The sequence below is a fragment of the Falco naumanni genome, chromosome 2 (assembly GCF_017639655.2).
Source record: "Falco naumanni isolate bFalNau1 chromosome 2, bFalNau1.pat, whole genome shotgun sequence".
Classification (NCBI taxonomy): Eukaryota; Metazoa; Chordata; class Aves; order Falconiformes; family Falconidae; genus Falco; species Falco naumanni.
The window spans coordinates 20,144,122-20,166,872 of record NC_054055.1 but is presented as its reverse complement, the minus strand read 5'-3'; the positions used below and the strand labels follow the sequence as shown (position 1 = coordinate 20,166,872).

The 22,751-nt window shown below is 43.0% G+C and overlaps 1 protein-coding gene across 1 annotated transcript; it reads left to right on the top strand.

Annotated features, from left to right (window-relative positions):
* Window positions 1-228: 228 nt before the first annotated feature.
* On the top strand, window positions 229-16,951 carry FDX1 (ferredoxin 1). The gene is made up of 4 exons (XM_040583533.1): window positions 229-636; window positions 7,198-7,322; window positions 10,131-10,260; window positions 14,387-16,951. The coding sequence occupies exons 1-4, from the start codon at window positions 476-478 to the stop codon at window positions 14,499-14,501; spliced, it is 531 nt and encodes a 176-aa protein (XP_040439467.1). The 5' UTR covers window positions 229-475; the 3' UTR covers window positions 14,502-16,951.
* The last annotated feature ends 5,800 nt before the right edge of the window (window positions 16,952-22,751 follow it).

Here is a 22,751-nt window from a genome sequence, read left to right as displayed (position 1 = left end):
CTCCTTGGGTGTCACCTCCACAGTGTCAGGGACCCCGCCAGGGCCCAGGCAGCGCTAAACCTTGGCCCTGGCCCAAGCTGTGACAAGAAATCCCTCACAGACCCAACCAGGCAGGGCGGCAAGGGGCCGAGCTCCGCGGGACCGCCCTCCCGGGAAGACTAAGGCTAGCTCTTGGATTTGGGAACCAAAGAGCGTCCACTGGCCCGCAGCGCGCTCTGAGGGAGTAAGAGGGAAGCTGACGGAAAGGCGGCCCCTGGGGCGAGCGGTGTTCGTAAGGCCCGGCCCCTTCCCTCAGCGCATCGCTGCGCACTTTGCGTAACGCCGCTCTTTCCCCGCAAAGGGGGGCGGGAAGCGCGCTGCGTAGGCAGCTGCGAGAATCGCCGCTGCTCGCGCCAGAGGCGTAAGCGGTGGGACTTTGCCCCCGCCCTCCCGCGGTGCCGGCGCGGAGGCCCAGCGTTCCCGACCTGCTGCCGCCATGGCTGCCCCGGGGCCGGCCCGGCTGCTGCGGGTTGCCGCCGCTTCCTCCCGCCGCTGGCTCTTCTCCTCCTCGCCGGCAGCCGGGACGAGGCCGGGCTGCGGTAGCGCTGCCGTGAGGGCAGCCCGGCTGTTCAGCCTCTCTGCCCGGGCGGTGCTCAGGTAAGAGGGCCGGAGCCGCGAGGCGCCGGGTTGGCTCCTCACGGTGGCGGCCGCCTTCGCGCCGCGGCAGTGCCATGCCGTGCCGCGCCGCTGCCTGGGCCTCGGTGCTGAGGGCACCGGGGGCCGGCGGCCGTCTGTGGCACGGGCCGCCCGGGTGGGGGCGGCCGAGCTGTGCTGCCGCGGCGTGACCTTCCCCCGGTCGCTCGCCGCGTCGTGGGCCGCAGGGCCCCGCCGTCCCGGCCCCGCCATCCCGGCCCCGCCGCCGCCGCCTGGCCCCCTCGGGCCAGGTGCCGGCCGCCTCCGCGCCCCGGCTCCCGCCGTGGCTGTGGCACCGAAGCGCGCTGCGGGGGAGCCTGATGGCGGGCTGCCCCCGGGGTGTCGACCGGGCGCCCACGGCGGGTAGGCCGAGCCGTGCCGGGGGTTGTTAGCTGGAGGTGCCGGAGGGTCGGCCCGGGCCGAGGGACCGCACGTTGCTGTTAAGCCACCACGCTTTATGTGACCTGGAGCCTCGCTGAAAGAGCTTATAATGTTACGGAAAGCTAAACTAGGGTTCCTGTGTTCAAACTCGTTTTCTAAACGGCTGTGACTGGCTAGGCTTGTGGTGGAAGTACAGCACCCATCAGAGCCCAATACTAAAGATATTTTCTGCCTTTGGTATAGTTTTTCATTACTGAAGAGCACTTCTGCGTCTAAGTGTGCAGAACACCTCCTCTTTTCACCAGTATGTATGAGTAGGTGTTGCAAAATGCATTATGCCTGTAGACATTTAATATTCCACAGCCCACAACGATAGATTTGCAGCTTACTGCATGTAGTCAAAGACTGTATTTATGCATGGCCTTCTGGCTTGTAGCTTGTATATTTAAAGATAGGTCAGAGCCTACAGTTAGCTGTCTGTATTTAATATGCAGAAGTCCTAAAAGCCTAATTTACTTGATTGCCAGAGAAGTTTCTTTGACTCAGAACAGGACCCACAGTCAGCTGCCCAACATCAGGGGCATAGCCTAGCCTGTTTCCACAGGGTTGGGTAGCACCTTCACCATCAAAGCTGTTTCGGTGGTATGCTTTTAAACATTCCTGTAGGTGCTCTTTTACTTACTTCCAGCAGATAGCCTCTTTCCATATTAAAAGTAACTTTTTATTCTAGTACTGCCGTATGAGGTGGGGCAGTTGATAGTTGAGTGACCCAGCTGAGCGTCTTAAAAATAAGTCTGAGGGCCCTGATGATAATTATACTGAGGTCCCTGATTTGCAGCTTTTAATTCAAAATAGAAAAATGCCATTGTAAAATGTTGTCAAGTTTTTTAAAAGTTATTGAAATTATTGAACAGGGTAAAAATAGGAGGGAAAAGAATACTAAAAAGGGAAAACCTTTCCTTACATAATAGTAATCCCTCAGGTCTTTAACAAACAGACTGAATACAGATTGGAATTTATTCACATTCATTGCGCAAGCATACCAGGAAAAAAGCTCTCTTAAGCAAGTATTTCAAATGTATTGTTTATATATTCCATGTAATCGCTTGGCTGAATGAGTAAATGAGTTGGGAGAAAAAGAAAACACTTCTTTCTATATGATCTATATTAGTGTGCTCTCCTTTTATGTGCAAGTTATTTTCTCTAGTCCTGCCATTTCTGGATGTTGTATTATTTGAGATCCAGTTCTTGAACTTTATGCTGTTCAAATACACAGTCAGTGTAAAGAGATAAAAAGATGCTTCACTCTTTGTATATGTAAAATCAGCTGTATTTGTGTCTAGAGGATGAAGACCTAGCTATACAAAATCATTACCTGAGGTGACTCTTGTGAGCAGAGGTTCCCAGGTGTTTCAGTGAAGCATCAGGTGTTATGTGTTCATTTCCATTTCATTCTTTGTCTTGCTCCATTTTTATCCATTATCCTTCCTTTTCATTTCATAGTGAATAGTAGTTATCTCAGAATTCTTTTATACCTGTGTAGGTAGCCATACAATATTTTTGATGCACAACATAATTACTACATGTTTTAAGGATTAGTTCAGATTAACCTCTGTATTTTGAGGCCTGTATAATAGTTTCATTCATGAAACTCTTCTGACAGTTAGGTGGGGCTGGTTAAATTTACCATTGCCAGCCAGTAAGCCCAACTTAAATGCCTCTGTGCAATGCATTTAGCATGGGTAAAAGAGGAATTAAGAGGTGGGTGCACACCTGCAGCAGGGCTGCATCACTGGGACATGGTGGGATGGCTCCTATGACTTGAGTGTTGGAATGTAAGGATACAGGCTCTTTAGGAAGGACAGGCAGGGGTATGAGGAGGTGGTGTCACCCTCTATGTCAATGATCACCTGGAGTGCACAGAGTTCCACCTCGGGATGTATGAGGAGCCAAACAAGAGCTCATGGGTCAGGATTAAAGGGAGAGCAAGGACAGGTGACAGTGAGGGTCTGCTACAGGCTACCCAATCAAGAAGACTGAGTGGATGAGGCCCTCTATAGACAGACAGGAGCAGCCTCATGTTCACAAGCCCTGATCCTCATGGGGTTGTTCAGTGACCAGATAATCTCTTGGAGGGACCACACAGCAGGGCATAAGTAATCCAGGAGGTTTCTGGAATGTGTGGGTAATAACTTCTTTCTCCAAGCGATAGAGGAGCCAACAAGGAGAGGTGCTATGCTGGACTTTGTTCTCACCAACAAGGAGGGCCCGGTGGGCAGTGTGAAGCTCAAGGGCAGCCTTGGTGCAGTGACCATGACATGCTGGAGTTCAAGATCTTTAGGGTGGCAAGGAGGGCACACAGCAAGCTCGCTACTCTGGACTTCAGGAGAGCACACTTTGGTCTCTTCAGGGACCTGCTTGGTGGAGTACCGTGGGATAAAGCCTTGTAGGGAAGAGGGGCCCAAGCAAGCCGGTTGATATTCAAGGATCACCTCCTCCAAGCTCAGGAGTGAGGCATCCCAACAAAGAGCAAGTCAGGCAGAAGTACCAGGAGTCTGGCATGGATGAACAAGGAGCTCCTGAAGAAACTCAAACACAAAAAGGAAGCCTACAGAGGGTGGAAGCAAAGACAGTATCCTGGAACGGATGCTGAGAAATTGTCCAAGCAGCCAGGGTTCAGGCTAAAGCCCTGATAGAATTAAATCTGGCCAGGAACATCAATGGCAAGAAGAAAAGCTTCTATTGGTATGTCAGTGATAAAAGGAAGACTAGGGAAAATGCAGGCCCTCTCCGGAAGACCTGGTTATCTAGCATGTGGAGAAGGCTGTGGTGCTCAATTATTTTTGTTGTTGTTTTTTGTTGTCTTCACTGGCAGGTGCTCCAGCTGTGGCACCCAAGTTGCCGAAGGCAAAGGCAGGGATGGGAGAATGAAGAATCAGCATTCCTGATAATCCTGAGGCTATTTATACTTTGCATAGACCTAGCACATTTCATGTGTGTTGCCTGTGTCTAGTTCACAGTATGGTAGTGTTTGGTTAGGGTTTTTTTCTTCACGCAAACAATGTATGGGTAGACAAAAGCCATGTTACTTGAAATTTATGAAGTCTAAATACTGTTTCATGCAGGTGTGATTATTATTTTTTAATGATATCTCATAGTCATTTAAAAGATCGGCACTGTGTGGTTTGAATGTCTGACTAGTCTGATTATTATGTACACACACTTCTGAAAGTATTTTCACCACTCATGCTCATGCATAATAAAGCCTCAGTGATTTTTTAAAATTACACATTTTGCCTATATGAAGAGTGGTAAAGATGGCAATAGCAGAAAAACATCCTACTGGAAGACTTAAGAAGGCTGTCTCTAACTTTATTACAAATAAGTGAAACTAAAATTTATCAACCATGGTGGATTAGATCCTGTAGAAAAGACTAGTTACTCTAGTGATCTTTTAACAAAAGTCATTAACTTAGTGGTGGTACTTTAGTTTGTCCTGTTGCTGCATGCCACACCAGTTAGGCATGCACAGCCATGGTGCAGTTCCACAACTGGCTGAAGCTAATGTAAGATTGTTACTGCTGAGAAGAGGATCCCATTCCTGTTTACTCATTTTTGTTGTGGGCAGTGGCACTTCTGTCAGTTTTGCTTGCTGGTTCAGATGGGGCTACTGTGTTACTAGGGTTGATTTTCAGCCAGATTAGCAAAATGAGTTGACTTGCTGTAGTACAGGTGTAAGGATGATGGCAGGGCAGTTTGGAGTGAGGACCACCCAAACCCACTTTTCTTTTTTATATTAAAGAGATCAGTTTTAGCTGATCATTAAGCTTAGATTGTGTTATTACATCACAAAGTTGAAGTAACACAATGGCTTTAAGTTGATGTAAATGCCACATAAGTGGCAGATCTGACTGTGTGCTGGTTCAGACATTTGTATGGACATTGAGCTGTGAAGGTTGTGTTTGGGCCAGTTTTGTTTCTGGGGGCGAAAGGAAGAAAGCAGGGAGGGCAGGACCATTCTTCTTGTGACACTGTGGTATTATGCCAGATTAAAATGTAATCACAGGTGAAGACAAGTTTCAGGTGTGTTTTGAAAACTGGGAGTGAGATTGACTTGTCTCTTACAAAGGTTCCAATCTTGCTGTTTGGTCCATGTTACTTGTGATCACCTCATCCTGTAATAGTGGATGGGGGTATGTTTCGGATATTGGAAGAAATACTTAGTACTTGCCAAGTCTCTGCTGTGGATGGAGGATGCCCCTAAGTGTAAGTACATCTTGCATTGTGTGTCCTGTCAGGGTTGTGTTGACAGAAGTATTTCTGTAAATGAGAGTGTATTTCTGTGAGCTCTGGAAGGGCTTTGTGAACCAGTTTAACATTACGCGGTAGTGGTTTACTTTGGCTGTCAGAATGTGACTTTATACCTTTCCAGATGATGGGTTTAGATTGCAAGTCTTAAACTACCAATGGAGGTGGTGAACTTTGTGCTAGTATGTTTAAGAAGTGGGTTCTTGTTTCCTTGGTTGTGCTGTGAGAAGTGTTAGCACAGCAAAGGAGCAAAACGAAAAGCAAACTGGTAACTTAAGCCCTCACAGAACAGTTTGCTTGAGGTGGTTCTTTGATATCATGGGTGACTGTGCAACACTGATTGCATTTTGTGAAGATATATCTTAAGATACCTGCATTTTATTATAGTGCACACTTCAGTTGCATTCTGCAGCTCAGCAAGGTCAATCCTTCATTATCGATTATAATTTTGGAATGAATTTGTAGTTAATAGTAGCTTGTGTTTTCCTTCTGGAGAATGGACTGAGGGATGATATGACAAGAATTGAACATGACATCATAGTGAATCACAGTGCATACTGCTGCCAACTGAGCTTACAGTTGCGGCAAGTGTATTAAGTCTAGAGCAACAAACATTTGTTGTTTTGAAAAACAAGCTAGGGCTTAGATTGCTAAAAACACCTTTTCTTTTACCAGTTCAAAAAATAATCTGTTCACTGATGTTTCATTATGGCTACTTGCAAATTTTGGCTTTAATATTCAGCTCTACAGTTAGAGTTTTCCTAGGGGCCACTTGATTTTTCAAGCGTGTGTGTTTTCCATACGATAGATCACCCAAAGCCCACAGTTACTAAAAAAGATCAGAAGTAATATTAAGCATGCTGTTCTTAAACGTGGATTTCACATTGAAACACATTTTTGCATTAGCTTTCAGTTGTTCTATTTGTATCTGTTATCGCTTGGTAGGATTTTTTGCTGTCCATCCAACAAGGTTTTTTTGTTTTGCTCACTTTTCTGTAGGAAAGAAAATAGTCTGTTTAGAAGCAAACAAACTGTATTTTATTTGTTAGTATATTAAAAGCTTTCCTTTAATTTGCATGTCAAATAACATAAAATGGAACACAAAAAGAATCTTGGGGTTTTGTGCATATTAAAAGCTTTAGTCTTAAACATATATGCAGACTGCGAGAGATTTCTTTCTTAAATAAATATTAATTGCCTGAAAAGCAAAGCAGGAAAATACAAAGCCACCTTTCTTTGAAGGCAGTGTCCAAACTTTGAACTTCACTGGAATTGGTATTTACAAGGTGAAATCCTAAGAGAACCTGTGGTCAATAAAAGCATTCTGCTTTTGGAGTATTTCCATGTTTGGGAGGAGAGGAGAATCAAATTTTGAACTAAAAAGTAAAATGTCTTGGACTTTAAGCAGGAATGGGAAAATTTAAAATTCATCCTAAATGTTAATGATGAGAACAATTAAAATTTCATAAATCCAAAGCAGAGGTCCACAGAAAGCTGTGGAGAGAAGCATTTTACATAAGCTCTTTGCTTTGATAAAAATACGGCTATTGTGCCTAAAATAAAATAGCTCTGATAGCTCTGACTCGGTGAAAGGTAAAACATCAGGATTCTGTATAGTTCCTAGTGATAAAACACAAACCAAGTGTTTCTTCCTATTTTTCATGGCCTTTGTTCAATGTACAGCAATAAATGGCTGTACCTGTTACAGCTTTTAAAAGCCAGTCAGTTAGGTTTCCGTGCTGCTAGAGTTGATTATTGCTTTAATAGTATTCAGTCAAAGAGCTAAAAAATTGTATAATTCTTTCTTTAATTCCGTTATATACTTTTCTTTTTCAGCTCAGAAGATAAAATAACTGTTCATTTCATAAATCGTGATGGTGACAAATTAACAGCCAAAGGAAAACCTGGGGATTCACTGTTGGATGTTGTTGTTGATAATAATCTAGACATAGACGGTTTTGGTAAGTAGATTCACTGAATACTCTATCCAGTGTCTAGACATTGTTATGTTACCAGTTTATTTATAAATATTAATAGAATTGTAGAATCATTTAGGTTGGAAAAGACCCTTAAGATCATTCAGCCCAACTATAAATGAATATTTACTTATGAATTTATTTATAAAACCTAGCTGTACTTTATTTGGATTTTCTCCCCATTTGTTCTTTCCTGCAGGTGCATAGAATATTTTGGGTTAAGTACCAAAAAAATATTTGGGGTGAGCCTTGCTTGAATGTTCAAGGAGGGGAATGTGGACAGAGTGCTGTCAAGGTGGAGTCTGAAAGATGCCACCTGCAGACTCTTGTGAGCTGAAAGGTTCTGGAGACAACACAAAACTGGTGTGTTTTTAACGGTGTCTGGTTACGTTGGTGTTGCTATGCTGTCTCAGTTCATTGTTGGGCTTTTTGTAGCACAAATTGATGTAGTATTTGTGTGCTAAGTGAAAGAAACAACCAAATCCATGTCAGTTGGAAGGGAAGAGTGAGAATTTTAATTCTTATTAAGACTGGGGTAAAGGAGACCAGTGCCCTGGTGAAATTCTAACTCGGTGCAAGTTCTGCTTAAAATCAAAATGGGAGGAAGTTACAGCACCTCTGTATTCCTTCAAGCTTTTGCACTTTCTGTACTTAGTTCCATTGAAGTTGTAGAATTCTGCCCGTGCAAAGCAGGGATGTTTGTTAATGGCGATTAAATACCTCCAGACCAGTATTTATGTGAACGTTAGTTTAAGAATTAATAGTACAAAATAAAGCAGGAAGTGAAAGTACAGTTTGCATGTGTGCATGCGCATAGCCTGGAGCAATTAGCCGGGAGGGGGGGGTGGGGTGGGGCGGGAAAGTAGGGTAGTATAGCGCTGTTTGAAATCTGAGGTGTGTTTTATTTAAGTGCAAATAAATTTCACTGCTAGAATAAAATCCTTGATAAGGTTTTAAATCTCAGACATAAGTCTGAGACCACTCTTATGTCTAGATTTGCATACATCTGGGGAAGAAGAATTAGCTCTTAAAAAATCTTTTGCATTACGGGTTGGGGTAACTAGCTCTGTGTGTCACTTATTAAATATGGCTAGCCTGCTTATATTCTACAGTAAATATTCTCTTAGTTTGTGTAAGCATCAGCCATGTTAAAGCACTGTGGTAAGGGCGGGGGCGGGAAATAACAGATAATGCTGTTAAACAGAAGCCAAACTAAAAATTGGAAATACTCTAACAATCTTCAATTGTAATATGCTAGTCCCATTTCAATAATCATTTGTTAATGAAACATCATACAAGGGCAGAGAAATAATGCAGTATAAATAATGTAAAAATGCATGTTCTGTGTTTAGAAAAAAGTGAGGGGAAAAATGTATATCTTACCTGTTCACTTCTGTCACTAGGGGGCATCCCAAGTGCAGTAATAATAATCTTTATAAGGACTTCGAAAACTTGACTGATTCAGCTGCACTCGATTTGTTTGCTGCTCCCGGCTTTGTAGTTGCAGAAAAACCTTTCACTATTCAAATAGATTGATTAGTGTTCTTTCTTCCCCTCCTTTCTCCCTCACCTCCGCCAACATTAAAACACTTAAACTGCTGAATGACAAACTTTACGTTATTTGACACTTTACTTAAAATCAGCTTTTTCACATGCATTTGTAGGTACTTGAATACATGATACATTTCAAGTCTTTTAGTACAGTGTCATGCTCACTTTGAATATATGCTGTTGATACCGTTACTATATGTAACAGCATGGTACTTTCTGTGTGGTTCTTGTGGTCTGATAGTGAATCCCACTGCTTTTCATAGCAGTGGTTATACTTCACAGCCTTGCTTCCCTTTGTTTCTGTATGGGTACAGAGGTGGTGTAGTCGTGATACATTAGCCAAGTTTCACTTATTTACTCATTTCCAGGGAAAGCAAAATCAAGAGTACCACCTGCTTCTCTTTTACCAGTTTAAGTCAGAGGTGGGGGTTTTTGTCCCCCAACTCCAGTCTCTACACAAGTATGAAGAGTTCAGCTTTCTCCTCCTTTTGAAATTGCATGTTTGTTTTTCAGCAAAGGGGAGAACTGTGTGCTAGCCCTATACAGTGGCAGAGACAAATTTGTTAGTGTTCAAACTTTCACTGTTCTGTGATGACTTAATTGCTCTAGCAAGCAGGTGTAGTTGATGCTTGTTCTGTTCAACCCTAGCAAATTACTAGATCCTTGGCTTGGGCTGCATTACCTAGTAATGCATGTAGGCCTCTAACACAGAGAAAACGATCTCTGCTGATGCCTGACTACTTGTATTGCTGTGAATTTGTGTTCTGTTGAATGAGAAAAAATAACAAGTACAAAAATCCCTCCTTTCTGTACATCGGGGGAATTTTTTGTATAGCAAGTGTCCTCTGTTGAACTTTTTGAGGAAGCCCCAAAATGATGGGAAAGAGAAGGATAGAAGGATCAACCTTGGAAATAAATTAAGAAGAGCTGGTTGATAGCAGCATTGTTTGCTTTTGCATTCTTACAGTAGAAAACTTTTCTCTCTTTAAATGGTAGAAAGAGAATTAGTTAAGTATTTTAATTAACTACAGCATTCAAGTAAATCTTAATGTTGTAGGGACTGTAGAAATACCATTGGCAGTTGAATGCAGAGTAGATACATGAATGTGGGAATATATGAAACATTAATTTTATTAATCAACAGAGATACTTCTTGTATGAGACGTATGAAAGGTTTCTTCTGAAATTGTGCTCTAATTTGAAACTTGGATTTTCTGTTACCTTGATTTTTTTTTTCTTTAGGTGCATGCGAAGGAACGCTAGCCTGTTCAACTTGCCATTTAATCTTTGAAGACCACATATTTGAGAAACTAGATGCAATTACTGATGAAGAGATGGACATGCTGGACCTGGCATACGGCCTCACAGAAACGTAAGGCAGCATAACACTTCAGTACATCAAAGAATGGAAAGATGAGTTTGCAGATAGGGCAGTCCAGTATTCTTAAATGCCTTAATGGGCTTTTAATGAATAGCTGAATTCTGTTACACAAATGGGACTGTCAAATTTAAATATTGTTTATCTGAATTCATGTTAAAAAGATGTTAGTGGTAGTAGTAGTAGAAGTAGTAACTTCAGTTTTTGTAACTGAAGAGTGGCAGTTACCAGTACTTGCTCTTCAGAGGTGTCTGATGTGGAAGTGTCAGATGCTGAAAAAAAGACCAAAAACCCACTTCCTTCAACAAAAACTTTGTTGCTGCTGTCATGTGTGTGAATTTTTATGTTCTTGTTTCCCTTCTCTTTTCTGTCTGTCTTAGCCTGTAGCTAGTTAATGTATTTTATGAATGTGTTTACACTGGTATTTTAGTTTTGGTCAGATCTTTTTGCAGAATTACAGAAGGGCTGAGGTTGGAGGGGACTTCTTGAGGTGTTCTGGTGCAACCCCCTGCTCAAACAGGGCCACCTAGAGCCAATGCCCAGGACCATGTCCAGTTAGCTTTTGAGTATCTCCAGAGATGGAGACTCCACTGTTGTTTATGTACATTGATAAGATCTTCACCCTGAGCCTTCTCTAGGATAAACAGTGTCTGCATGGCAGTGTCCCCGCTTGTCATGCTTTGACTCGTGTCAGAGTGCTCTTGGTGCACACAAGCCAGATTCCCCTTTGGGTGAAACTAATCCCAAAATGTGCCCTGACTGCTAATGGGCATTTCGGTGCGTAGGATCAGACTAGTGGTATTCTGAAGTAACCCTTTTTTCTACATCTCTCCCACCATCATGTACCGTGTCATTAGGGTATCGCATCTTCATCGCAGGCTCATTCCTAGTGGGCTGTGCTACTTGCTGGTGTACATGTAGCCTGTATCATAGAACATACCTGTATGAACAGTAGACAGCTCCACCCTAACAAGGTTTCATAAGCCCTTTCTGTCACGCTTCAAGGTAACTGCTTGTTCCAGTTGTTCTTGCAGAATTTTTCCAGTGATGTCGGAGGGCTTTATACCTGGCCTATATAGCATTGAGTTTTTATGTCTGTGTGAAGAATTACTGAGTTAACTCATTTATCTCCTTATATCAGTAATGGGAATCCCATAGTAATTGTTTCCATGTGACAGTACACTTTCTCAGTTCAGCCAAATCTTAACTTTTCTGAGAGGTTGTAAAGGCAAAGAAGTCAAGCTATGATAAACTTTTTTTAGCTTCTTTTGTTTTATCCTTTTTCCTGTCTCCCCAAAAAACATTTTCAATTTTGAAAAAAATCATAAGCCTATTAAGGGTGAGTTTACTTCACTCTTACCATCTACCATAATTCTAAAAGTAACCTTTTAGATGCTGGGCCAAACCAAATCCTAAATAGCTCTGGAGGCCAGTGATCTAATAAATTTTGTTCTTTGGCTATCTTTTAATTAAAGATTTAAAGCAAGGAGCTTTTACTGACAAACAGTAGAAAGCCAGAGCTTTCTGTTTAAATATTTCTATGTTCTCCTAGAGTTCTTCAAACTGAATTTAATTTTTAGGCCCTCTGAAGACACTTGTACTGCTGTCAGGTTTTCCTAACATGATGTGTTCTTCCTATGGCCAGGGATCTTTTATATGTGTGAGAGGATGACTTCTTCTGGAAGGTGGAGTTTTGAGTGACTGATACCTGGTCTCATGTGCTAATACAAACTTGTGTAATGGAGATGCACTACTATGCTCTATCATAAGTGTAAGGATAAAAGCTTTTTCTTGTCAGTGACTGTATTTGGGAAAGTTTCAGCTAGCAGCTGCCATGAAAGCTTTTTTTTTTTTGGTAAATGAAGGAATAATTAGAAAGGTTAAAATGGAATTGTTTTGACAAACTGTGGAACAGTAGGGATTATTAAAAGTAGTAAGATAGGGGAGAGGCAAGCCCTGGCAAGTTAAATGTTTAAAGAGAATACCAAAGGAAAAAAAATATGCAGAGAAACAGCTTGCTAAAAAGTAGAAAAATATTTTTGTTGCTAACCTATCAGAAGCAGGAAACTTGTCTGCCTGAAGAGCCTGTGGGTGATGTAGAAGGTGCACTTAAAATATAAAAAGATAACATAAAAAGTCAAGTTTCTTTTGCATTGCTGTTTCCAGAGATGTTACGCCATGTCAGTGCACTGGAAGATTCCTTTGCAGAGGGCTTCTTGGAGTGTCTGTCTCAAACTGGATGAGTCCATAGAATTAATATTACGGCAAATAAGTAAAATGGGTAGTGACAAATGGTGATGACTAGGTAGCATTCACCCAGGCGTTCTACAGGAACTATGACACTTCTCAACTACTGTCTGTACGGCTTAATTAGTTGGTTTAAAACTGCTTCCACATCAAAGGAATGGACGGTAGCACCCCAACTTTTAAAATGAGATCATCGGAACTGAAGAACAGTGAGTCTTGATTGCATACTGGACATGTTAATCGTGTGTCTGTGGGCTGCTGCTTTTTTATAGTTTGTACTACATGATGGTAAGCAAAGAATTCAATAGAGCTTTTGTAGAGGGATGTAACAGGTACGGGAATTCTTCAGTTGAGTCACTGAGTATGAAGAAAATATTACAGTTCATGTAGCGTACTTAAATCCTTTACTAAGTTTTGTGTTGCAGTGGGATAAGAGTGGAGACCCTGTAAAGGATAAGTAATTGGTTTTTAAAAAAATAGCTTGCTTGCGGGGATTGACTAAATGATCTTTTTTGGGGTCCAAGCTTCTTCACCTTTAAGGGGTGGAGGAATCTGGTTAAATATCTCTAAAACTGTAAATGCTGTGGAAGAATTTGAATAGGAGAAAGTAGTTTGTTTCTCACAGTGTTTAGTGCTGCCTAGGTTTTTGTACTGCTGTGTAGCAGTCTCAAAACAAAGGGCAGTGTGATTTCACATGAAGTGAATCCATTGCCATGCTACAGAGTATGTATGCAGTCAGCATTGGTTTGTAGTGGAAAAACATACTTTAGTAAAATTAAGCCATATGGGCAATGCTGCATATAAATGCCAGAAGTCATATTTATAAGATTCCATTTCTAAAGCTATTTTTATGGGTACATATTAATGAGATTAAATCTTCTGGTTAATGTATGTATTAATATGGACAATCCAGTAACTTGTGGTATACAGTCACTTACATAAAGTGTTACTTCGGGGTATAGTACTGAATTGGGGGCTTTAATTGATCACTACATGCTTGAAAGAGTTCTGTGTAGATGTTAATGTAGTACCATTTTTTAAGAGTATCTCTGCCAACATTCCTGTACTGATTAAATCCTTCAACTAGTGCTACAAGATACTGCCCGTCCTTGCCAATGTTTTAAGTATTCTGTACTTCAGTACCAAGGCATAGACACTGAATTAAAGATATCTCAGTAATAAAAGTGGCTTATAATGTCTGCAGAATTTTGTTGTGGTATTAAATATTTTGATTTTTAGTTGCTTACATACAACATTTTTTCATGTTGAATAAATGATAGGTAGAAAAGTGAAGGATTACATCTCCTCAGGTGCCATGAGTATTTTAGTCTTCTCTCTTCTACGTTTCTTGTCTTTTCACTCTTACTTTTCTGTCTTAATGACTCAATCTGGAGTTGTTTAGTTTGAAGACATTGGACCCTGGATAGGATAGGTTATGCTTTTATGAGGCTTTCATTCAAATTCATTGCCTTCATCTCTTCAGAGATGCCAAATGTCCTTTGGGAGATCAAATGTCACTCCCTGCGCTTGACCTAACTATTGGTGACCCATTGAAAGTGGAAGGGTCACCCTTACTGTATGTTGTCTCAGCACTCAGCAATAGGAAGTACTTGGTGTATACCTTTCCAATGTACTTGTTATTTAATGATGATAGCAATGAACTCTGTTATTTAATGTAAATCATTATTATTGCCACGTATATCTTTGCATTGATGCATGCAGTTCACTACTGATCTTGATTAAGACCATGTACAAGAGTGGCTGTTTCTAGATCATAATACGTTCAGGATGGCTGAATGTTGGAGGCATAAGGGGGTAAATGCTGTTAGATATGATTGGCTAAAACTAACGACAATGTCGTATTTCCCTACAGATCACGTTTAGGCTGCCAAATTTGCTTGAAGAAATCGATGGATAATATGACTGTTCGAGTACCAGAAGCTGTTGCCGATGCTAGACAATCAGTAGATATGAGTAAAAACTCCTAAAAGAAAACATCTTAGGGGTTTTAAAGAAGCTTAATTATTTTTATAACTTATTTTTAAATGTATAATTAAATATGGAAACTTACATAATTGTGAGTTATTTTATATGACTATCAATATTAGATTAATGCTATTTTAATTTTCTTTATAGAACCTCCTATATTTTTACGCTTAAAATGCAATAATACTTCTTATAAATGATTACTGGATTATAAATGTTAGCAACTGCATTACAGATTTCATATAATGTTATGCCAAAACCTTTAATGATGTTTGAAAACTGGATCACTTCTACAAGACTTCTCCTAAAAACCCCATGGCATTTATCTGTTTCAGACCTGGATATGTAAGAGAACAAGAGTGCGTGGGGTCTTTTTAAAGTGTTGTCATTAAACATGGTGTGCTTGGAGCTAATTCACGCTCTTAGTAAATATGATACTTTCTCAGCAAATACTGGGTTTTCAGGGTAGGGATTTTACAAACTTTGGAATCTTAATGAGATGTAGCCACTTTTGTCTTGCAAAAATACCATTAAAACCATGAAATCTAGGGGCCAAATGGGAATGTTGGCACCTGCAGCTTAATTGCTGCAGTGCACCTCTGTTGCCCAAATCAGAAGTCAAAAAAACCTCAACCGTATTTGTTTGACTACACTACAAATTTGGGGATACACATGACTTAGAGGAGTAAAGCCTTGGAGCTGTCTAATGGGAGAACATAACCACTGGAGGTAATTGTGAATTATTGGCATTCTCTGGAGATGGCCGAGTTGGGGTTGAAGAAGGCAGTGTTTGTCAATACAACATTTGTTCTGAAATCTTTATTGCATTTTGAGTTTTGAGCTTGTTCGGGAGGCAGTCTGGTGTTAGCTAGGGTATTCAGCTTAAAGAGATTCGCAGATTCTGGGCCTTGCTCTGAGGATCATTTCAGTAACAGTTGATGTGAAATGATCAAGTATATTTATTCCATACAGATGGACTAGGTTCCCCAGAAGATGTAGGGAGACCTCCATGGTGGCATAGTGTGTGGGCTGCTGATGAAGAGCTTTCAGTTGGATCTTGTTTTAATCTTTCTGAAGTAGACCAAAATAAAATAATATTGCTAAGACTTCCTATTATTCTCTCCAGTTTTTGTTGCCTAAATACTTAAATGAAATGGTCGTCACCAACACAATAATTGTTACCCTTATAAAGTTATTTTAATTTTTTGTTGTATTTTTATAGATAAATATATATATAAATACGTTTATTTACATTTGGATGATCTAATTCATTCATTAATGCCTTATTTGAACTGATGACAATAACATCTAGACATCTTTCCTTGCATTATTGTATTTATGGAGAGGGGGGAAAAATAATATTTTTCTGGTGTTGATATTTGAATTATTCTGAGCTTCATGAAGAGGAGAAAAAATAAGTCCTTTGTTATAAAAAGAAATGTTTTCTAGAACTGTATTGAAAGAAGATCTGGTTCAGATTCTTTCATTTCCCATCTTGAGTAGCTATTACTTTGTTTCCTGGTGTTCCCTTTGGACTTTCCCCTAAACCAAGACACGCTTAATGCGGTCTGCTGAGAACTTAATCATACAGGGCTTTCAGAATACATTTCCTATCTCATCTAACTCAAAATATGACTTCAGAGTTGAAATTTCCTGGCCTTTTGAAAGACAAAGAGCGATGCTGGGTAGAAGGGTGGAAATAAATTGAAGAAATGTTCTGAAGATGCTGCTGTCTTTCTCTTCAACTGCTGTGACTAACCATAATTTAGAGGTTACCCTCCCACAATCAGGCACTAAGGTAAATCAGTGCTCACTTTGCATTGCCTTTGTCCTGAATTCATCTGTATATAGTAATTATTACTAAATCTTGAACTTTTTTTTTTTAATAACGTGAGATACAGCTCTTTAGCTTCCAAGAGAGGGAACTCAGGTTATAACCAGATGTACTGTGCATTCTTACATTGGAAAGAAATCTGAGGTTTCGGTATAGCTGTTGGGTTTAGGGGTGGATGTTGGTGTTTGGGTTTCGGGGGTTTCTTGGATTTTGGTTTGGGTTTGGCTATTGGTTTTTTTTGTTTTATGTACAGCACCAGGCACTTCTCCTTGGGGGAATCTTGAAGCACTTAACACTGTGTTAAACAAACGTGAAACGGCTCTTGTGACAGTTTTCTTTCTAAGCCAAGGTTGTTTCATTGAGCACTTCCTGTGACAGCTGCTCATTACAAAGACTTTGACTCTCCTATAGTGTGCCTGTGGAAGGAATTACTTAGCACAGCAAGGCAAAAAAGGACACTTCAAAGTTCATTTTGAATCCTAGAGGTATCCCATATTGCATGCAAATGGAAATCTCAGAAGGCAAAGGAACTGATGTGTAATCCCTGAAATACACAGCTCGGAGATACTTGCTTCCTTGTTGTCAAAATCATTTGCAAATAAATCTTGTTTTATATCACTTTCTGACACACCTTGTTTGTATTGATTTTTCTTCCCTTTTTCTCTAAGCATTGAGTGTATTTCTGGGTGTGAAATGGAACTTAACAGTTAATGATACACGTTCAAGTGTAAGTATGAACTGTTGTGCAATGGCACACAATTAAAACATCAAACCTAGTTAAATGTGTATTTACTTCCTTGTCCAAATAAAGATTACAGGTAACCTGCTTTCTAAAAGCATTTCCTTTCTCTGGTAAAGTATCTTCTGTCTCTCACCCCTCAAAAATGAGAAGAAAATCACAACTGACTTTGTTCCCTGTGGTTTTAAACTTCAGTTCACGGCATGTGCTCACAGTGTGGGGCAGGCATGTGCTTTTAATTCACAAGCACTGGGGAGGGGGTGGTGGTGTGTGCTGCCTTCTGATTCTTGGGGGTGGAACGGTGCTTTGGATTTCCTTGGTTTTGTGAGGAAGGCAGGAGAAAACCATCCTCTTGAGAGTGTGGGGGAGCATGTCTGTGGCTCTAGGTCACGTCCCTTCCCTCCACCCCCTTAACTGCGTTGGGTTTGGGATCCTGTTGGCTTCTGTTCTGGGCAGAGAAGCTGACCACGGGAGGTTGCAGTCCCCATCCCTGTTTCTGTCATGTTCTGTGTTTGTGTGGTGTCTGAAGGGGAAAGGAGGTGCCTCGTGCTCCCACATGGCGACATCTCGTTCTGCTGGGGGAAATGGCCATCAGCTGGAGTGCAAGCTGTCACTGGGGAGAGGAGAAGGGAAGCTCTCCAGGCAGTTTGTTACTTCTTGGGTAGAAAAGTACTTGAATCCAAAGTTCCCCGGTTTTGACTACAGGGCTCCAAAAGATTTAAAGCAGTTGTGTCCCAACTTAATTCACATCCCGTCTGGAGGCAAGCTGAAAAGGCCATGTCTGTAAACGGCTGCAGTGGAAGTGGCAGTGCTTCCCCTGCTTACAGGTCTGGGCTAGGGCATGGATGTTCCCTACAGCCTGCCTTCCTTTTGCCCTCACAGAGGGTAACATGGTATACAGAAAAAAAGAAAAAAAAATAATCCTTATTCCTTGGGAGGAAAAAGGAGAAATAAATCTCAAGTAATGCTCAAGCTGAGTCACTGAGCTATCAAACAGAAAAGGTTTGGGAAGAGGCTGCGGCTGCTGTAGGTGATTCTTCCTCAAATGATCTGAAAAGATGTGGAAGGGGAACAGGGATTTCCTGCGCCTGTGGGGGCTGTTGCCACTGTGGGTGGCCGTGTAGGTGTGCGTGCAGCTGCTGCGGGCTGGAGTGCCTCTGTCCTCTTTCTCTCCCTGTTGTGCTGCCAGGACAGAAGAAGCTGCACAGTCTGTACATAAACCAACAGGTGTTACAAGTAACCCTGAGATTTAATTTCTAATCTACTCACCACCACTTCTTTTTTTATGAACGTAATTTTTTTTTTTTTTTTTTTTGGTGACCTGTTCCAAATTTAAAGACGCTTTAAAAGTAACTTCTGGCCAGCAGTGACTTAGCATTTGCAACCGGAGCAAACTCTTCACCTAAAGCTGTGGCCCCATTGTGCTCGGAGAAAAACCTCTGGGGTCCCCCTCCACAGTTCTGGAAGCTCCCTTGACCTCAGCCCAGCAGCAGAAACGTTGTTTTGAGCCCTGTTTAGCACCATGTGCTTCTGTGAGTGGTGTTACCTCGGTCTGGCTGGCGGCATCCCCTTTATGCCTGACCCCTCCCATAGCACAGCACTTGCTTCCCCAAACAGGCGCCGGGGTGCATCTCATATCTGCTAGAGGTGAGGAAGGATTAAAAAAAAGGGGTTTGAACAGACCCAGTACAACCTTCCTCAGGTACAGCGGAGCTTTCGCCTTCCCTTTTCTGGCTCTTTTAGAGCACGTCTGTGCTAGAGAACAGGACCTGAAATCCTCTCAGCCAGGGCTGACCCCAGGTGTAAACCCCGCAGCGCAGCGCCAGTCGGGGTTAGCACTTGGGCCTGGGAGCAGCGCAGCAGGTTCGAGCGGCTGTGCCCGTGCGCCCGGCCCAGCCGCTGCGTTCAGAGGGAGCTGGTTCCTGCGGAGCTGGCTGAGATGTCTAGAGCTGTGAAAGAAATGTAGGCTCAGCGTTACAGTGGAAAAGAGCTATTGGGGGATCAGGCCGGGCTGCCACAGCCCCGGGTACCCGCACCTGGCCAGCAGCGAGGCTGAGCATGCGGTGCCAGAGACAGACGGACACACGGACACACGTGCATCAGCCAGGCCCATCAATGCAGACACAAACCACCCGGCCCGTGAGCTCCCAGCTCCTGCAGGCAGCAGCTCCCTCCACCAGTGAGCTGGTGGGCAGCCGCTGCCGTTGACTGTGTGGGCTGGTGGCTTCCCGTGGCAGCCCTGGGCACAGCCCCGTCAGGGGCTCAGGTGGCCCTGGTGAGGTTGTGGGGGTTCTCCTGCCGGTCAGGGTGCCTCTGCTCCTTTGTGTTTGCGGGGACGAGCCATTGATCGCGGTTCACGCTGTTCCATGTTGGGGTGGGACACCTGTGCTCCTGGTTTCTGCAGTGCTGCGGCAGCCAAGAGAGGACGTGTAACATCTGAGAACTGATAATGACATGGGACACTGGTGCCAAGTAAGTATCTGCTTCCAGATACTCTGGAGAAGTCTGTGCATCAGCACCGGGTTGCAGCTACGGCTGAGTAGGACTTTGTCCCACTGGCAGCGAACTGCCACTAGCAGCTGATGAGCTGAAATCTCTAGATTTGGAGAAGTCTGTCCCGTCTCACTGAAGGAAATGCCAGGCAGTAGATGGCTTTTTTTCTTCAGGCTGTGTTTGATCAAAAATGTCTCTAGTTAAGAATCTAGTTTTGGATCAAACAAATAGCTAGGTAAGTTGGATGTTCTTACTCCATCCAAGCGCATCTGAGCAGGTTCAGAGGCAGGTTAGCAGCTCACTCTCATTTTATCCTTCCTCAGGTAACAGCCCTGCTTTGCACAGGTAAGCCAGCCCTAACTTTTTATCTGGCGAGCGCTCAACCGTTTTTACCGGTAACGGTTTGGAAGCAGAAAGGCATTGCCTTCCTAGAAAACTCTGACTGGAGGGGAGAAAGAGCGAGGGAGAGCTGATGCAAGAAGACGGCGATGCAGCTGCAGGCTCTTGGATCCAGGAGAGAGAGGCAGACACATACCACCCAGGGAGCCAGCAACGGGTTTTGGCTGAGGATAAAGGTAGAAGGTCTCATCTCAGAGGAATGTTTAACAACAGATGAAAATAGCTGCAAAAGAAAACAAATGGTGTCACAGAGACAGGGCATATGGTAGCTCAGAGTGACGGGGAAGCTCGTTCAGGCTGCGGTTCAGTTTCAGGGGACTGATGACTGTCAGGAGGGAGCACAGCAGGGGATGGCCAGGGCAGGAAATTCTCTGCTTCAGATTTCAGCACTTTTATTTTTTTCCTTCCAGCCTAATTGAGTTGTTATGATCATCACAGCCATTGGATTTTCATCAGAAAATCAGGAAAAACATATTCTGCCTTGCACGGAGAAGAAAAAACAATCAATGTCTCTTGCCTTGAAGTTTTCTGCCCGTCTGGGGCTGTCCTTCAAGGAGCAGAGCAGCGCAGGAGCCTCCGCGGCAAAGGTCCGGGGACAAAGAGCAGAGCTGCCCCGAGGGTGAATGTTGTCCTAGCAGGGACGCTCAGGAGACCGCTCCCTCCCTCCGCTGAGTGTTGTGTACACTGAATGTTGTATTTCCAACTCGAACAGCCCGTGTTTGAGCACCCAATGCAAGCATCACGTTAAAAATGACCTTAATTAGAGGCCTCATTGCTGATCTTTATTATCTACCAGTTTTGCATTTTATTAAATAATTGTCTCTGGGTAAGAAGGATGGGAAAGGTCTAGATTCTATTTTGCCTGTTACATTACTTACTTTTGGAGGGAAAAATGCCTAAAGGAGGCACAAGCTATCAGAGACCTTTACAACAGCACACAGAAATGAAGGGGGGAAACCAATTACCAGGGAACACGAGTTAATTCTTAGAATAAAAGTAAAGTAACCGCAGCATATTTGCTATGGTATTTCACTGCTTTTATAATCGGTTAATCAGTGCTGTCAACTGCCCAGCACCAGGCTGCTCCTTACCATAAAGCCCTGTCTTCACCATAAATAATGTATTTAATCCCTTTCTATTTCCTTCCAGCTGAAGAGCCTTTATAATGGCTCTAGATCCCAGGAATTTTGTAACGTTAACCTTCCTCTGAGGGTCAGGTGCCAGAAATTCTTACTCTGGCAAAATAATTTCTCCAAATCTTTTCGCTAGCAAGTGAAAAATGAATCCCATCCCCAAGCCCGAAGTGAGTTTGAGCTGCAGTATAATCAGCGCGAGTACAACCTGCCCCGGCACCTGCCCTATTGCACGATGCAGACAGTCAGCGGTTCACGGTTTCTGGAACGAGATATTGTTTACCAAACCGATAGGGCTTATTTTGCTCCTTCAGATCTGGAGTGCATTCAAAAATATACAGGAAGGTCCACTTGGTGAAAATTCATGGTCACCTTTAAGCGTGGAAGGAGACCTGTGTTATTTAAGGAGTTCATTCTTGGCAGCAGATTTGGGTGGCTGCTGCTCTGACAGCAGGTCCGGATCTGTAAACACTTGACCCAAATCAACTGAGGGAAGAAAAGGACCCTTTAGCTGATCCCCGCCACTTGCTCTCCACCTCTCCAAAATAAACAGGCTGGTATGTCTTGGTTCAGCAAAAATGTTGAAACAAATTACACTTGATACAAGTCACAGTACTATTTCAGAAGTGAAAACAGCAATATTCCTTCCAGACCACGCTGAATATTTAGATATAAAAATAAACCACCTAGCCAGGCTCTGCTGGTGCATGCACTGAGCTGCCAGTCCTCTCCCCTTGTACTTCCCATGCTGCCTCTGCCAGAGAGCTGATTTATGGTCTGTTTCTCTCCTGCTCCATCACCTGCAACTCTTCATGACTTCCACTCGCTCAGTGGGTACCTCTGGTTTTGGTTTTTTTTCCCTGCCCCGTTTATGTCCTTTTTATGATGTTTCTTTGTCACAGAGACATCAGATATCCTGCAAAAATTTCCTTTTCAACACACGAGACAATATTTGCATTAAAAGCAAACTGCTCGTTTCCATGGTTGTGAAATTCTTCAGCTTTCTCTTACTTTCTGAGTAACCGCGATGCCTGGAATCCTGGCAGGGTAAACTGCTGTTGAAAATAAACCCCCCTCCAGGCCCTGGCAGAGGAAAGAGGGAACGGGCACAGGAGCAGCTGCTGGCTCCAGTGCCGCATCCTTGTGTTTCAGTACTGGCTGTGGCCCCTCTTCCATCCCCAGGAGCTGTAGGGGGGAGCTCAGGGCCTGACCCCAGCACAGCATTGAGGTTCAGTCAGTGCACAGGGCTGTAGAGGAGCAGCCAGGATGAGTTTGCAGAGCACAAATGTTCTCAGGGCCACGCAACGCCAGAAAACCTCACGCTCCTGCTGCGTGGCTTTTGCCAAAGCTGCTCCTGCGCAGTGCTGAAGATACATGGTGTAGCTGAGCGTACAGCAAGAGACAATTTAATTAGTGACTGCTTAGAAGCCTCATGTCTGAACAGCTTCATCTGGCGCTGCGTACTTCATATGCTGTCTCTGCCAGGCACAGCTCGCTCTCTATTGCTATTAACTTTGATATCCTCCTTAAAAAAAATAATGTGATAATTGCTTCTGAAGAGACAAAGCAGCAGCAATCTCAAGCCTGCTTCCCCGTCTTCTCCCAGGTTATCCGTTGGCACTGATGCCATCTGTAAAGTCAATGAATGTGCTTT

What these genes read in the sequence shown, in the direction of transcription:
- FDX1 (XM_040583533.1), top strand. Translation starts at nt 476, where the DNA reads ATGGCTGCCCCGGGGCCGGCCCGGCTGCTGCGGGTTGCCGCCGCTTCC. An exon ending in TCTAGACATAGACGGTTTTG is followed by an intron (nt 7,323 to 10,130) that starts GTAAGTAGATTC and finishes TTTTTTCTTTAG; the next exon opens with GTGCATGCGAAGGAACGCTA. An exon ending in GCATACGGCCTCACAGAAAC is followed by an intron (nt 10,261 to 14,386) that starts GTAAGGCAGCAT and finishes ATTTCCCTACAG; the next exon opens with ATCACGTTTAGGCTGCCAAA.